Source organism: Bombus pascuorum, chromosome 2, assembly GCF_905332965.1.
Source record: "Bombus pascuorum chromosome 2, iyBomPasc1.1, whole genome shotgun sequence".
Classification (NCBI taxonomy): domain Eukaryota; kingdom Metazoa; phylum Arthropoda; class Insecta; order Hymenoptera; family Apidae; genus Bombus; species Bombus pascuorum.
Window position 1 is genome coordinate 6,479,288 of NC_083489.1, and position 17,988 is coordinate 6,497,275.

At 31.9% G+C, this 17,988-nt stretch overlaps 1 protein-coding gene across 2 annotated transcripts in view; it reads left to right on the forward strand.

Annotated features, from left to right (window-relative positions):
- Positions 1 to 17,988, forward strand: part of LOC132916294 (uncharacterized) — an 87,672-nt gene that overhangs the window by 47,783 nt on the left and 21,901 nt on the right. For both annotated transcript variants that reach the window (XM_060976173.1, XM_060976174.1), the window contains exons 3-4: positions 8,150 to 8,292; positions 15,262 to 15,403. In XM_060976173.1, coding sequence (XP_060832156.1) covers positions 8,150 to 8,292; positions 15,262 to 15,403 — 285 coding nt within the window. The remainder of the gene's footprint in view (positions 1 to 8,149; positions 8,293 to 15,261; positions 15,404 to 17,988) is intronic.

A 17,988-nucleotide genomic window follows, 5' to 3' on the forward strand; every position in this document is an offset into this window, starting at 1 on the left:
TTGTGCAATTTACTCGTGTCGTTTCGAAATATATATCGATAAAAAAAAGAACAGCGTGGAAACAGCTTCCCAATGTTTACTATATTTTTTCTTTGGTATAGTTCATAAACTTTATTATTTAACGATGTAAAAATTATCAATTCTGTGGTAATAAGTAATACAAAAATAAGATATACAGTAAGTCACGAAAGTATTCAAATTTGCAGGAACCTTATTTCAATACATTATATTAATCCATTCATTAATACCATAATGTATTATATTAAAACGTTAAAAAATTGCAAATTACTGTATCATTAGATACAGATACATCACAAGATATTTAGTATAAATATACACATACATATTTCATATAAATACCACTCCTCATAGTTAACACTTATTATAGGTATACTTATTACATGTATTTTTATTTTGGTCGTTTATATTATGTACTAATTCTTCACTAAATGTATGTCTGCAGAAAATAAATTGTTACTTCTATTTATTGTATAATATATGTTGAGATTGGTTTTATATTTTATCAAAATAATAATGACAATTGTTACAATGCTAATAAAATGTCAAACTGTTCCTACATGACACGCACGATGTTTTTATGGTAAATGTTCAAGCCTCTTCTCTATTTCTTAGAATAATCGTATAGTTTCTATACGAATTAAAGTCGTGAAATTTTTCTGCTAGTTGGAATAATGGTTTATGGACAATTCCCTTTTCGTTCAAACGATTTTATCGAAAAGCTGATATCACTTGAAGTCAGTTGTTAGTCTGATGGTGTAAATTCCTTCTGGGATCGATCAAGCGTTTGGCGATAGGCATTCTATTTCCTCTGTCGCAGGATACTTACAAATTGCTTCTCCAATAACGTAGCATCGAAATTCGAATCGTTTAAAACAGCCAATTACGTACGTACGTGTGAATATTAAACAAATAAATTACAATATTCAACTATTTTTTGAACGCTTCGTGAACCATGAGATCGAAATTAGAACGCTTTAAAAGTTTTGAACACGAGGAAGGCGTGTTATGATAAATTCCGTCATTCTTGTGTAATTTTCTGCTCATATAAAATTTAAGAATTATTATTATAATTTTCCTTTTTTTTCAAGCAAAAGGTAATTATCATATCATATAATTTAATACATTTTCTCAGCTTTAAACTGAAAAGGTTAAAAGAACGTTAGATAATTCTACGAAATTTAATTTTCCGTGGAACTTCTCTTGCTTTTATAAATAAGGCGTTACGCTTATAAATTGAACGTTACCCTAAACAATTAATTCGCAGAAATGCAATATGTATTCCTGACCTTACCGCGGGGAATCCTTTATGTGTAAAAAGAAGCCATATAAGATTTACAATTGTTGCGAATTCTTTTTCGCGGAGTAAAGAGGGCAGTTGATTTGCAAGGATAAAAATTATACGGTTTCGTTCGTTAGAAGCTGCAGGTGCAGCTCCCGTTGCATATGCGGAGTAAGTAGAAGCACAAAAGGTTAGAGCTCGTTAAACCATTCGGCCTTGCTGCTGTTACTTTTTGCGGCATTTGACCAAAAAAGGAGGTAAAGGGGTGTGTTTCAGTTACGTGACTCACTCCTTAAAAGAATAGCTAACAAGTTAGCGGGAAACCGTAAGTCTCGAGAATGAGAGAGTCACTTCTTCTTGGTACTTTAGAACTTTCCCAAAGAAGCATATTTTTTTCCGAACACATATGCGAAAGACATTGAACTCTTCAGCGTATATTTATTCATTGGAAAAGAAGTGGAAGGAAATTCATGGTTCCTTTCTTCGCAACTTATCTCTTCAATCTTACGATTGTGAAATATCATAGAAAAGTTTAAATTTAACGAACCTTGAAACGTGGAATAACTTTTATTTGCGATATAATGCATTCAAATATTATAATAGAATATTATAAGTGGGATATTGGATTAGTGTATAAATACGATTTATCTTTTAAAATATTTTTTATAATATATGCTGGACATATAAACACATACAATATATAAAAGTGCATCTGGTATTTTTATCAGATCTTCTTCTATTTTGTCGTATCTTCTACAGTTGAAGTTCGATTACCATTTAATGCATAGAATGCGATGTAAAAGGAATCAAGGATTAACGTAAACAATATCCATTGTGTACCCGAAACCTTTTTCGAAATTCAACGAAAGTACATATTGAAACAATACCAAGCTAAACACAACAGTAGATATTTTTCAAAATTTATACGAACAACAATGAGCCGTTTGACAACTTATAAATAGAGATAAGAGCTAATTAAGTGCTATGACATTAAAATTACAAAAATGTCGAAAAGCGAAGTCATACAACCACTTTGCCCTATGAACGAGTTAATTATAAATATTCCGATAAATGATAGAAAATAGAAATATCGTCATTTGTTCATTCGAGTTTGTACAAAACCGTCCGATAACAGTCGGAATGTCCTTGCTGAATAGGATCAGTTGAGCGTGCTATCGAACGCGTGGCATCCAGCGTTTATAACTGATGCTAAGGCAGCGAAAACGAGATTCAGAGAGCAAATCGAGCAAGTTTTTGCTCGGATAAATCGCGTTCACGTCGATAGGAGAAATATCGGGGTGAATTTTCGGTAACCGAACCAAATCAGCCGGCGGAACGATAACGCGCGCACGTGTACATAAAACGGCCGAACGTACGAGCGCGCGTGATTTTCCAAGTAGCGCCGCGCCATTTTCCCAAAATCATAAATTCAGGAAATTATGCCGCGATTTCTTTCCGTAGGAACGAGATTAGAGGATGATGTTCTCAGATTTCTAGGAAATAATCAATGAGGCTGAGGTTGGATTTGAGTAACGCGGATTACGTGAGATTTTGGTGGCGTTAGCTCCATTGAAAGTTGGTTCAGATTTTGTATGTACTTGTCTATATTGTGTGCATGTGTGTGTTTTATATGAAATATTTTAAAATGTCACTAGCATTCTGATGATTATATTGCTCGTTTGAAACTAATTTGAAAATGTATATAGAAATTGCAAGGCATTTATTGCAAACATATATATTTAGTGAAATATTGATATACCGTGTAAATAGTCGCATAATAAATGTTAAATATGTTCCTATAAAATAATCGAGGCTTGTTGATATAGTGAACGTTTGATTGTTGAAATATTTTTGTGATCTCTGCGAAATATATATTATATATACTTATATTAAATATCTTGTAACTTCTGTATACATTTTCAGATCAGTTTCAAATTCGATCAACGTAATCACGATATTCGTGTTTCATTACGGTGCTAATGGAGTTTCCAAATTCGAAATTTCGTATAACACACATAATACGAGTTTATATATACACACAAGAGCCGCTTACAAGTGTACGAACACTTTCAGGAGTCTGTGTATATTCAGCGAAAGCGTCGATTTTTGTACATTTTTAATTGGCGATGATGACAACACTGTACCGTAAATCATCTAGTCACGATGTTGCATGTCTTTCAGTTCATTGTTATCGGATCGATTGCAATGAATTATTTCGCGTGCTGGATTCACGTAACCAGTTTACGAGCAGCCGTACGGATAACAGTCAGTTCAAGTGTAGTGGCCCGGCTTCCGCATTAAAATTTCAAATTTCAATTGTAACTCGAGCTGCGGAGAATCATCTAAATTCGTCTTGCTCACGCCACCGCGAAATTACCGGCACGTGTACGCGAAATTCAACAATCACTGTCATTCTGATCGAAATGAAAACCGACCGATTAATTTTCATCCAGGCATTTTATTTTTATTTTATTTTATTTTTTTTGTTTTTCAAAAGATGTCATTTGCAAGCCGAACGTATTTCGATATACATATTGAGAAAGTTGAAATATTTCTCACGGTAGAATTTAATATAATTACGGAATGAAGAGATGCACAGTTTAAAATTTTAATTTAATTTCTGTCTTATAATATATAGGACAAACTTTGTATCCTTTTACGTTCTTTTTAATTACTGTTCGTTTTACTTTCCGTTGAGAGATGTTTTTATTTTGCTTGTATTTAGAAAATGGGAAGCAATTTTCTAGAAAATATTTTTAATTACACGTAAGAAAAAGAGCAACTACATGGTTTGAAAAAAATATAAAAAAATCACCAGTAAATTTTTTGTAAAACGTCTACATGTATGATCAATAATTTGTTTCGCAGCTTTTCGCGTTTACTAACAATTTATACGAAGCAACTACTCTGACAGAAGATAAATTCTACATAGAAGTAAAGCGATCTTGAAAATAAATTATTATAAAATTAACGTTAATTAAAGATGTCTACATTTTCGATCAAAATTTCACATTTTAATACTTCTTCATAAATACTATTTGTCATTCATGTTATTCCTTTAAAAATAAGTGACACTTATCCACATTAATAAATATCGTATAGGCAATAACCATGTTTGCATAATAATTTAGCACTCAATGAATTGACAAGCTGCAAGTTACAGAATATAAACATTGTATAATTAATAAGACGCTCAGTTAAGTTGTAATTTATAAAATTTATGTATACCACTTTATTTATTTCATTACCAAACTTGTTGCGCAAAAGAATATTTTATAGACGTCTGCGAAATTTAAACGAGAACTACATGGTAATATAGCGCTTTTCTTTATTGATTTCCTGACTTTCCTGCTACTTGCTAACTAAAATAAAGTATTTCGATATTTTATGCAAAAATATAAAAAATAGTGTATAACCTTCTACGTTTGAATAATTATTGATAATTGCTACGTTAATTTCATTGATATCAGCCTACATAATTGTTACGCCACGAGGCTTAGTATAGGCCGTATTTCTAACCACCGCTCGCGGCCCTATAGTGTCGCAGACAGATCGTCTTATGTGCCCAAGGGAAAATATACAATGTAGCGACAAGCGCATATTTGTCATTAAGCGTCGAGCTCTAGAAACGTCGATTTCAGTCCGTTATTTCATCCACGCAAAGAAGGTGGCATAGGTGATCATAGGCGCGAACGGTGGCGTGCCCCGAGCGTAGTGGGGGTCGTTTCCCCGAGAAGACAAAGAAATAATCGAAAGGCAATCAGTTTTCTGATATTTAAAGACGATTTTTCGAAATTCACGAAGATTTACTTCTTACGACATAAGTCAGAAGTAATCGAAAAGCTAAAAACTTTTTGTTTAGAAGTCGAAAACCAATTCAATAGTAAGATCAAAGAAATTCATAGTGATGGAGGGAAAGAATTCAAAAATAAAGAGGTTAAAGAATTTTTAAGAAGTCAGGGAATTAGGCACACGGTTAACGTCCCATACACTCCACCAAATTAGGTTTGAAAAATAAAAGAGATATTAAGAGGTAATTTTTGTAAAGATGTAGAGTTTTTAGAGAGGGTATCGAAGTGGTTATTACTTGTAAAAAAAAAAAAAAAAAAAAAAAAAAAAAAAAAAAAGAAAAAGAAAAAGAAAAGCTCTACATGATCTGTTAAGTCTTCTTGTAGTATTTTTTAGTAATAAATTAATTTGAATAATAAAGAGAAAGGCATTGACGAAATTAAGCTTCAAATATTTACAAAGAGATAATTGTATATGCGGATGTAGAGTTTTAGGGAGGGTGTTGAAGTGATCGTCACTTCAACATTACTAATACATATATTTTATACAAAAATATACATTTAGTAGTTCAATATATATTTAAATTTGACAACATATTGAATTTTAAAATCGCTCCTCCGCCAAAGACGAGAAATGTGTTAATAATAAAATAATTTTTAAAAGACAGAAAGTGAAATCAAAATTTTGTGAACTACACTGCTGCTATTTCATGTGGACAGTTAGAAAGGCGTCTGAGGTTAGATATCAATCCCTTGGATGCTCAATCTGGTCCTTTGCTAGGGGGTGATAATCTGAACGATAATCTTAAATTTTACAAGTATCGATTCGTGTACACGTTGCCCATCCACGCTTTCTTCGATTTCCCCCGGTTTGTGAAATTGAAATTGAAATTGAAATCTGAAATTTAAATGCACCGCCCCGATGAAGCCGGAGGCTGATATTCGACGAGTGTCGAGGAAGGTTAAAGGAAATAAAAAGGGAAACTGTCGGGATCACTCCAATAAGCAACAGCAAGATAATTACTCCGCTGGCGAGTAAAGACGTCCCGATTTCCGTTATTGGAATTCTTCCTCCTTTCCCCCCCGGTTCCCTTTTGTTCTTCTTTCATTGCTCCTGGTATCGATGGTAATGGAATTGTCACGTTGCGGAGAAACTCGATCTTCGAGTAGATCGTTTCCAATTATTTCTCACGATTATTGAAATATTTTCTTATTATCGATTCCTTTCTTATTATTTACCAATGTTTAACATTGCTTAATTTGTTTCTCCATTTGCAGTACCTCACCGAAGTATTCGAACACTTTTAAACAGCTTTTAAGAATATGTTATGTGCCTTATACGAAACATTTTAAAATCTTAGTAGTCTTAAGTAGCTTAAGTAGTAACTATAGTCAATTATCTATTATATCATTAAATCTCAATCCGCAGTGCGATTATTTTTGACACTTTCTATATCTTTTGGATAACTATTCGCGCGGTACATTAATTTTCTACTACAATAAACCAATATTTGCAATAAATATCTTGTAACTCTTATGGGATATTTTCTCATATGGTTTCAAACTTTACCAATATAGTTATACCAACCGTATTTCAGTGACAATGAGATTTTCTAAATATTTTATATAATACGTACGATATAGATATACAAGTGATGGCAAGTGTTCAAATACTTTCATGAGAAACTATATCTCGTTAAATATTTACAAGGCTTTAATTGTTCTTTAATTAAAGAAATAAAGTTACAAGTTCATATTTCTCTTTTTAATTTTTTAAATTTATTTTATTTATAATTACTTCATTATCCAAATAATTAGAAAAATTTCGTTTAATCTACACTCGAAATCGTATTGACGAAACAGAAACATGCAGTTTATAGTTCGCAGCTAGTATGGTATACAACATTCTATTTCGATGAGAACTAAGGCTGATAGTGTTGATCGTTATTAAAGAGCCTTTCCGCTCTCCCTCCAAGATCTTCCCTTAATTAAGAATAGGAAAAAGTACTTTTCGTATTAAGAAAATCCTCTTAGAAACCCTGCGTTACTTCTCTTCAAGTCTCCCTCTATCTTATTAAATTTATTCTTATTAAATAAGTTTTGTTCTCTCGTCGCGTTATGAATTTATGAACAGCGAGTTCTGAAACATAATTAACTTAATCGTGTTCAATTTTTTCAAAATATCGTGTTATTTAAGAGGGCTTGAAGAAAAGCGACAAGATTTATTATTGCGAATTATTTATTATTGTGGTTAAAAAAGATAACAACAAGGCTGTTAGATAGATAGCTAGTAATTAGATTAAGATAATTAGATTAGATAGTAAATTATTTTGTTGAATAAGAAACTTATTTTTCTTTTTTAGAAATCAACTTGATTGATAGTTTATTTTGGTTGACTTAATTAGTTTTTTAATATATCAACTCAGAACTAGACTTTTTCTCGAATATCTTCATATTGATCTTCTATTTATGGTGTTCGATTATATCTAATAATATTCAAATTATCTATCATTCCGTTTTAGTTCTTTTCATAACGCGAGAGAAATTGATCTTCGCGATATTTCGTTGAAATATTAATTATCTTAAGAAATCAAAGTTAAAAACTATCAATATAATCGCTATAAGCCTAGTAGAGTATATGGCCTTATTAACCTAGTTTTTGCTCTTCACAAATTTCTCCAAATTGGCCCTTGTATCACGATTGCCCAAATAGCAAGTTGAAAAAATTCTTAACTATGTACTTCACTATAATTAGTTATCGTCACAACTCCGAAAGTCGTGGACGAAACTTTCCACGAGATATTCTTTCACCGAGATAATTACTAAAATTGCTTTCGTCGACTCAAAATATTCTTGCGTATTCAACGTCGTCGTTGCCGACGTCAGTGCACAAAACAATTTCTATTGCTCTTATTACGGAGTTCGCTGAAACGAATTCGCTGGTACATTTTCGTCCGACATTACGTTAAATCCTATCGAAAGTACTACTTCTTCTCCAGATCCTTATTACCATTATACTCTTATGGTCGCATCATCAAAGTTTCTTTCTTATTTCTTGCAGAGATTTCGAGGCTGGCATGAAGTGCATCCAGACGTACACGTTGGATTGTCTGCAGGAGAAACAAAGGGAACACTTCAACTCATTGTACGCGGGCACCAACAAGGTGGTCATGGAGCTGTGTCAAGATGGCCCTTATCAGGACGGTAAGTTGAATAACTACGTTGTTGCCATTACCCCCATGCAATTATAGGGTGGTTCTTGTCTGGTTGATCTCGAAGAGTGAATTGAATCTGGTAACCTGATATTTGGTACAGTGTACTGTTAATAGAGTACATTACTATTCTCTTGTAATTGATGTATTGCAGGATATATTAATTAATTAATTAATTATTGATAAATTAGTTAAATTGAAACAAAGTTTGTACTATTTGCTAACATTTTTATATGGCTAGAAAAATTTGCTGCTATTATTATTACTACTAAACTTGAAAATGAGGTGTAGAATCGAATAACAAAGCTTTCTGTAGACCCTATGTTAGTTGAGATTGAATATCGTAATAGAGGACCATATTATTACCGTTAATACTTATCGAGTTAAAATATTATGATGCTAAAACGTCAAATCTAGTTTATCTCATTTTCAGGTATATTATATTTAATATTATATACTTTAGAGCAATGGGTTGGATTATTATATTTATAGTTGATATTTCTGTAATTCTGGATAATAGCATTTCATTAAAAGAGTTGACCAATATTACCAGCTATCAGCAATATCTATTCGTAGCTACACAATTAATTAAATTTTTCTTTCCTTTCATAAGTCTTTTGGTGCAAAGTCTATAAATGATGTACTTGAACAAATGAAAAATGGCACGTGGTACAAAGCTGTTACTTTTTATAAAATCTATTCTTTTTCTGTGTTTGCCATTCCTTGATTCGATGTTGTTCTTATAATAGAAATGGGTCGATGTCGAATTATAAATTTTGTAGCAACCTAAGATCTTAATTCTGAAGATATATTTGGTTGGCACTTCGGCATGTGGAAATATCTCGAGTCGACTTCTATTCAGATTGAATACAAAATTATTAAGACGAGTATCTCACAATTGATCTACATTTTTTAATCTGTCGATCTCTTTCCGAAGAGCAATTTCTCTTATCCAATTCTCTTACCAAAGATAAACATCTTTGAATTATAAGTCGAAATTTGAGATTGAAGCTAATAGTAGAACATCATTATAAGTTAGCACGTATAAGTTTAATAGTTTTACCATATTCTTATACCACTATTATACTATTTATTACTTGTTTTTAGATTGTATATAATTCTTGTAATTTTTTGTAGTACACTTTTGTCTTCCATTTTGATCTGTTTTCATTCCTGGTTCCATTTACACTGTTTTTTATTTATATGTATCATAGCAATATTTGGTTTCATACCAACATAACTTGTAATTTACCCTCGAACATTAATCAGCTTGCCAAAAGGGTAACTATTTTTAGTTAATAGTTATATAAGTTGCTTAATCAATTTTTTTATAAAATGACATACAGATAAATTTTACAACATTCTCAAACAGGGTATCTATAATACGTTTAAATCACCAAATGTTATGATTTTATTTACGATAAAAAATACAAATAGTATCGTTCATTAAGTATCTTATGCTAAAAAAAAAAAAAAAAAAAAAAAAAAAAAAATTGCCTTTTCCTACGTATGTAGCTCCTCTCACTTCATACAACTCTTTGGTCATTTAATTCTCTTCTACAATTTTTTCGTCAATCTATAATATATGATTAATTTCTCCGCAAACGTTTATTCACACACGTGTATGTAAGTAGGTACACGTAATATCTGATGGATTTTACATTGCGTTTGTTATACTAAGAGATATTACCAATCGTTTTTGGATGCCACGATCGAGCATGCTGTCGATATTCGGGTAATCTCCAGAGTACCGAATACATTATTGACTCCAATAGCCAATAGATTCGAATTGCTCGCACATATTATACACGGTTCCATAGTTTTGTCGTGAAATGCATCCTGTGATAATCATCGCAGAATGCGTCTTTCGTGGGACTTCAAGATTCCAATTTACATAATATTATCGCGAATTATATGCTGATCGTTCTATTCTTCGTCAATTTTGCATAAGTTTCATTTTTTATCGCTTTCTGGTGGCATTTTTCCAATTTCAACCTCGTGAAGAGCTCTTGCTATCAAAGAATAATATATTTTTGCTATTGGAATCTGCATATCTGTTCAATTATGCTGATATTGGTTCGAATTGTGGAATATTTGCAAAAATATGTAGGTAGTTTGAGGCTATTTATTTATTTTTATTTGTGTTACATGGTCCGAAGATTTTGGTAATGGCGTTATTCAATTTTTTTATTAAATGAAAAATTGATTATTTTTACTAGATATTTTATAATTGTTTCATTACATAGGAATCAAGTAATCTATCTAAAAGAGGTGTTAGTTTTCAATTCCATCTAATACACCGTAATTAACTATAATTCTTTTTCTCATAAATAAACCGAGTTTTAACCGTACAATGTTTCATTAAACGTTGAATATTATAATTTATTAAAAGTAATATTTACGTCTATAAATGTGTCGTGTTATGTTTCCTCCCGTTGGTCAAATAAATTTTTTCTTTTTTCCCTTTTGTTTCATTTCTTTTACGTTGCTCTGTAACGTTAATTCGTAGAAAGTTGTATAAATATTTTTATATTATTATAACGATCACTATTTATTATAGTGACACGTTTTATGGAATTTTTGTCCTGTAGCGGTTTTCTTTATGCATTTTGTAATATTAGTAACATTAATACAATGAAATAGAATTTTACCAAAGTATGATTGACCCTACCATATTAACTATTATAGTTAGTGCAATTATTTACATAGAATTTAAATTGGAATTTCCAAGCATGATATTTCCAACATTTATTTTTAACACAGAACTCTGCTCGATACAGAACACCGTGATATCGAGCACTCGATATCTATCCGTTTTCGGTATTAGAACTGTGCAAATAAAAAGTTACGTCCACGACCAAAGTACTGAATTTATGTCGTTTCCTTTTATACGATTTATTTGATGTATTATTTTCGGAAAAAAAAAAAAAAAAAAGAACATTAGTTTTTTTTATTGTTTGCGCATATAGATGTGTTGTCTGTTGTTTCATCCAGGATTACAACGATAACATGCAGATACAATCTACGTTGTGATCCATTGAATTTTGCTACGTGTTCTTTCTTAACTAGATTCGCTCTATAAAATTGATTAGATTTGATAAAACTCGATGAACTTGATAGAAACAAACTTTTGACGACTTTCGATAGAAGAATAGATTTTCGTTTTTAATGTTACGTACAGTCAATAAAGTTCTTAAAAGCTCTGAATAAATTCTATTAAAATATTATTTGTTTAAACTCTGTTGCTTGTTTAAACTATTTGTAGTTATATTAATACGTCTTTTTTAATTAATGCAAAGCGTTAAATTTTAATTCTGAAGTAAGTGGAACCTTTTTTACATTTCTTAGCTATGTTACGTAGTTCTTATATGTTCTGAGATTTTTTTGTGGATCATTCTGTATACAGACTGAGAAAGAAAGAAGAAAAGAAATTAATGAACGCAAGATTTCTCCTACTGTATTAAATTCATAAAGTCAGTTCTTATTGCTCGAGACCGCATATTATACGAAGGATTTAGAGGACTAAGTTAATTAGCTTTTTAACTATGTACACAGAGCAACTTTTTATCCGGTTCAGAAGACAGACTTGGAATCTGAGATAAGGGTGGAACATAGTATAAATTCTTATAAATTTCATTTCTTACGCTGAAATGAATCGAATATGTATTACCATCACAATGTTAATATTTTGTATAATATATAATACCTTCACATTAATTTTCATTTAGCGAAAAGCACAGAATATTATTCATTTATTTCACGATTCATGGTATGTCTCTTTTGATGTCGACTTATCGTCATTTTCAAAATTAACTAAAATTTTACTAAATCATAAAGGAGCAGTTCACCATGTATTCATTAATTCAATGTGACAAAGTTTTTATATATATATGGTATATTCATTTAACAGCAAAACTACTGGGATAGTCAATATATCTAATTCATAATTTTTATAGAAATTTTGTAGCAATGAGTTATTAGAAATACGTAGATCGACCTAGAACTATATATTTTTACACACATATATTAATATTATTTTTCATCCCTTGTCATCGCTCTTAAAAATAAATTATGTATACGATATTTCCATTTACAACAACACCACGAACCAACACCAAGAACTATAGAAAATCAATTTGCCGTTGTTACCTTCCAATTCCATAATTACAGAACTTTCTGTTAAATTCTGTACTATCCGGTGAACAGGTTAAACAACCTATGTACATGTTATGTTAAAAAAAAAGAAAAAAAAGAACAAAATTTTTCTTGTTATCAAGATTTAGATTATCTCTCTTGTCTGTCGAAACGTCAAACTAGGTTTCGACCATTAGCCTGCAATCGACTATTTGGTAACGTATATACACACGTGGATCCGTTCTCGAAGCAAAAGCAAAGGAAACGGATTCACTGGCCGCTGTTGTTCGCGGACGATACACGAATTGAAACACGCTAAACACTATTCCAGTCCCCAGGGCATGGAACGCGTTATTGAGTCGAGTGGTCATTGAGCTGCGTTGGTCCCGTGTGGCTGGTCGGTCTATAGTGCTATCTCGAAATCGGTTACGCGATTAGCGCCTCGTTAAGAGCAATACCACGGTACGCGACTCGTAACGAGCCCGATTATCGACGTCGAACGATCGAGTTTATTCGACAGTCCCGTGTTCGAGCTGTCCTCGTCGCTTGACGTAATTAGATACCATCCCTGTACTTACTTATCACGTGTTTCGCATCATTTCAAATTTTAAACCCCTGTCATTAGAAACCCCGTCTTCCTCATTAGAGAAAATCATTTTTTACGACGTAATCGTTATTTTAGAAATTTTACAAATTTTTCAATTGTTATCGTAGATTCTGACGATTAAATTCCGGATATTTGTACAAACTCGTATTTTCTATAAAAATAACGAAAAGCGGAAGCTAGATATACGCGTATAGAATGCTGTTTTACCTATGAAATGTACTGCAACGAGCAGCATGCATACTTGTTGAATATTTTATATATTTTTTGTATATCACGCGCATCTTTTTCCTTCGACTTTCTTATAAATGCATAAGAATTCCTAAACTATTCATAATTTATGTGAAGAGATTCTAGCCTGTATATACGAACGTGATGAATATTGTAAAAGAAAGGATTAGAATGAATTATTAGATATTCAGTAAAAATAAGTATATTATTAAATTCTTTTTATAAATTATTATTTATAAAAATATATAAATGTTGTTATTTTTATATTCAGAGGTAGGATCGCAATAGTTATTATTATATTGTGTGAATAAATCTATCACACCGTTCTGAGCCGAAAAACCTTTATTGCATATACTTACATGGACTAGGGAAAAAGAAGCAAAAGAACATCTTAAAACTATCGATTGAGTCTATCGATTGTATCTAGAACAATCTTCTAGTTATTGTTTTTTGTAACTGGCGCTTCTGCGTATGGAGGGCGAGCACAAACTCGCGTTGTCATTTTCAACAATAAATAAGTATATTATCTTGTTCAATGCATATCAACATTTACCGTACTTACAGCGGCTCTTTTTATATCTTGTTCCATCAATATTTTCTTTTCATAACTCGCGTACAATAATGGACCATTATATATAGATTTTCATAATAATATATTGCCTTCGTACTGATTTGATTTTTAAATTAATATTATTGCTCTGTGGGATAAAATATTTACAGAACAGGAATGGATATTCTACGTGTGTACATTGTGTATACGTTAGGATGATGTACGCTAATCATAAAAATATATGTACAGATATTACGTAATTATAATAATCAGATTTCGTTACTACGAAAATTTCATTACCAGAAAATTAATCACAATCGATCTAAACGTAATTAATGCTCGATAATGCATGTGTATAGTTAGCATTAGCAACTTAAGAGGTGAATTGGCTATCGAAAGAGATGAAAAAAGGAAAACTGACCAAAATCGATGCGACGACACGAGAAGTATGTATGCAGTTTTCCACGTTTCCCCGTACGTCAATATTGATAATCGACTTCAGAAATGGTGGACCGTTCGTTCGATTTACCTGTGATGCTGGTTCTGTAATTAATGTTATTATGTTTATTCAAGTTTTCGCTCGATGTACCGCAGGAAACTGACGGAAATATACAACGTGCCGTTGGAAAATTAATAACATGTCGATGTATGAACGATGGTTGTTTGTCGAAGCAACATTGAAGATAAAGAGACTTCATTACATATATGTATATGTGTATATCTATATGGTCGTAATCATTCTTGCGTATGTATGTGTTTGGATATATCCACCGCAGTTTGCGTTCGAACGATTATTATTGAATCTCGATTGTTTTTCTAATACCGATTTCTGGCGATGTAAATATTCGCTCTGATGTTAGTTGATAACAATTATTAATTTTAGATCTTCGTGAAACCATCGACTAACTCGTCTGTGTTAGAACTATTTCCAAAATTAATCTAGACTAACTAACTTTATTTTATCATTTTTGGAAAAATCTATATTCTTATCTTCTTCGTGTCTCGTATTTAAATATTATAATTTTGTTTGGACCTTCAGAATAGCAAACGAATATTAACAGGTAATAAAAATGTAAACTAATATTCGACATATACACATTGGACATGTAGCAAGGCGCTAAATAGCGAATAAATGAGATTATTTCGAAAAGCATGATAAAAGAAAAATTCGTGTTTGGGCTAACATTGTCGTTTCAAAATAGTTTGATTAAGGAACTATCGTTCTACAAGCTGTTAGCGATGAAAATTAAATTAGAACCATAGTTGAATATGCGTGAGAAAGCTAAGTCATTAATCATAAGTAAATTAGAGACAAACAATTTTGCAAAAGTGTACTCTATTAACAATACTCTGATTGCATGCTACGATGTCGTCATTTACGAATTTTCGAGTTCACGGAACAGTAAATTAATTCGACTGTTCTTCTTGTTTCCTTGTTTCAGAATTCCTACGACATGCGCCGTGCATGCAAAAGGTGCAGCCGCAATACGAGTCCTGTTACAAGAAGTACCAAAGAATCACTCAGGATATCGAAAGTGGAAATCAAGTTGCGAACCCGAATGAGCCCCTCAAGCCTTTGTGCTGGTAAGTGAAAATTATAATCTCTCAAGAGGTTCCCTTTAACCTATTAAGCGGATAGTTCACAAGTTAACATCTCCCTACGCGGATACATTAAAAATACAAGACCCGAAGAATCTCGTGTTAAGTGTATATAAACGATTTAATTTAATTTCACTCGAGATACGAAATGAGATGGAGTTAATGGACGAAGACCTTCACCTAAAAGAGGACTTCGTTTTTAAAAATGTATAAGTTTAAAGACTCACGGTTGTTTTAAAGACACGTCATAGAAAAACGATTTTGCCTGTGCTTCTACGATGGAAAAAAGATACAGTAGTAAAATAATGGAGAATAAAATAATGATAACAAATGAAGGAATTCTAACGAATCTGAAAAAAAGAAGAGAAATTTAAAAATATAAATAATATAAATAGTAGTAAATATGAAAATAGTATAATCTTGGTGATTTTTCTTTCACCGCTTCCTAATGCATAAAATATATAAGATTTCATTAGACTGGATAAAAACGAACTAAAAATGGTGTTTTCGGACAGCTCGAATTAATTTTTTCCTGACACGTGTCCAAAATAACGTAACGTATCATGTAAGACCTTTATAATCTCCATTGGAATTTCTGTTGACGCACAAATGTACGTTTTTATTCTTTTTTTCTCTTTCACTAGGTATCATAAATATCTTTAGTCTCAAAAACATATCAATATTATGATCTCATCTACATGTCATAATACCTCTTTTAGAATTCAATTCAAAGGTGTTTTTTTTTACGTATTTGTTGGGTGTTGAAAGCCGTACAATGCGCCAGACAACACCGCTTATTGGTATTTAAATTACACGTAGTTAAAAAAATTTGAGCAAATAGAAATTATATTGATCTAAGAATTGCATGATTTACCGATAAATAAAACAAAAAATGCTTTCTATCGCGTAAGCAGCGTTGCAGTAGTTTTATGCACATCGCATTTGGTATTACTGTATTTCCATATGTACATATGTAACCGTTGGAATAAAATTACGGACCAGCCTTGACTTTTGTCAATGTATCGACTGTATCCGTTACGCTTTCACGTGAATCTGCTGAATCTACGTATCAGACCGTTACCGTCAAAAAGGTTATATAAAATTATATAATACGTTTTTCTTTTTAACTATACCATAACCGTGCCTTTTTAAAATTATTTATAGTAAATAGGGATGATATAAAAGGAAATATTTTAAAATGAAATCGCAGTTTTTATTGTCATTTCACGTATAAACGTGATTCTATTATTCTGTTTGTCTTTGATATCGTAGAATATGTGACTTTTCATATTTGAAAAATGCAATGAAACGAGCATTAATTTACAAACATTATTCGTCGTTTTCACGTTTTTACGGATCAGGAAATGAACAGACGTTTGCTTTTCATTCTCGTATTTCTGTTGCGAATGACGAAGCACAACTTAGAGCATAGTCGATACTACGCTATCAACACCACGAGCATCATGTATAACCTCAGAAACATGAATACTCTTGTACGTAAAAAATTTAATTAAAATTTTGCTCCCGAGCTAAGTCAGGCAAGCGTCTGATCGAAAATTCTATTCAGTTTGCCCCTTGTGCCGTGAAGGAATTTTTATAAGAATTCCGTAAAAAGAAATGTAGTTAAAATTTCTTCGCGTTTGCAACCGTGTAAGGGTATTGTGAAAATTATTACTCTTGAAAGATGATAAAAATTGTTATAAAGACTTATTAAACAAAATTTACGAAATTTCATACAGTTTTTCAATATTTATAGTATTTGACGGATGGAAATTTTGTTGGCGCAGTTTTAACGGTACTGGTTGCTTTTGAACGTATTATAAATTAAGGGTCGAAGACGTAGAACAGAGAGATAGCTTGAAAGCATTCCCTTTGGGCGAGTTATATTGTTAAGCACATTAAACGTAATAGGACGTGCACGAAAAGATTTAATGTAAAAAGAGCTTGCACGGTGAAGGGTGCAATTGAATTTACGCGATAAGAGAGTTAAGGGAGCGTCGTGTTCATATGCGGCGGGATGTGTTTGAAATTCTTTTTTCCTCTCGTGTGCTCAGCCATTTCTATTCCCGCTCGGCTCGCTTTCTGGTCTTCTTCCTATCACTCTCTTCCTCTTTACGCCCGCTGTTTCTTCCATTTTCCTCCCTGGTTTTTGTTTCTTTCCTCTATTCTGCATCGTTTTGCTTTTTTCTCCGCCGTTTCACTTTGCTCCCACTTTGTTTTTCTCTTCTTTTTTCCATTCAGCTTCTGTATTTCTATCTTTTCCATTTTACTGTTTCTGCGGCTAATTGTTTCCTAAATTTGTATCACTTTCCTTCTTTGTCGTTTTACTCGCTGCTACGTTTTTTCTTTCCTGTGCTCGAGCATATTTTTCTGTTTTCCTACGTTTCTGTATAATTACATTTCTTTTCATTCGAATAAATAACAAGAATTGCTAATTCTTTTTGATTTTTTTTTTTTTACAGTTACAGTTTTATTGGTATCAGTCTCCTGTATTTAATTTCACTGTGTTCTTTTTTCCTACACTCTTTCCTTTTATATTCTGTTTCTTTCCTCTTTTCTTAACTTTCTAT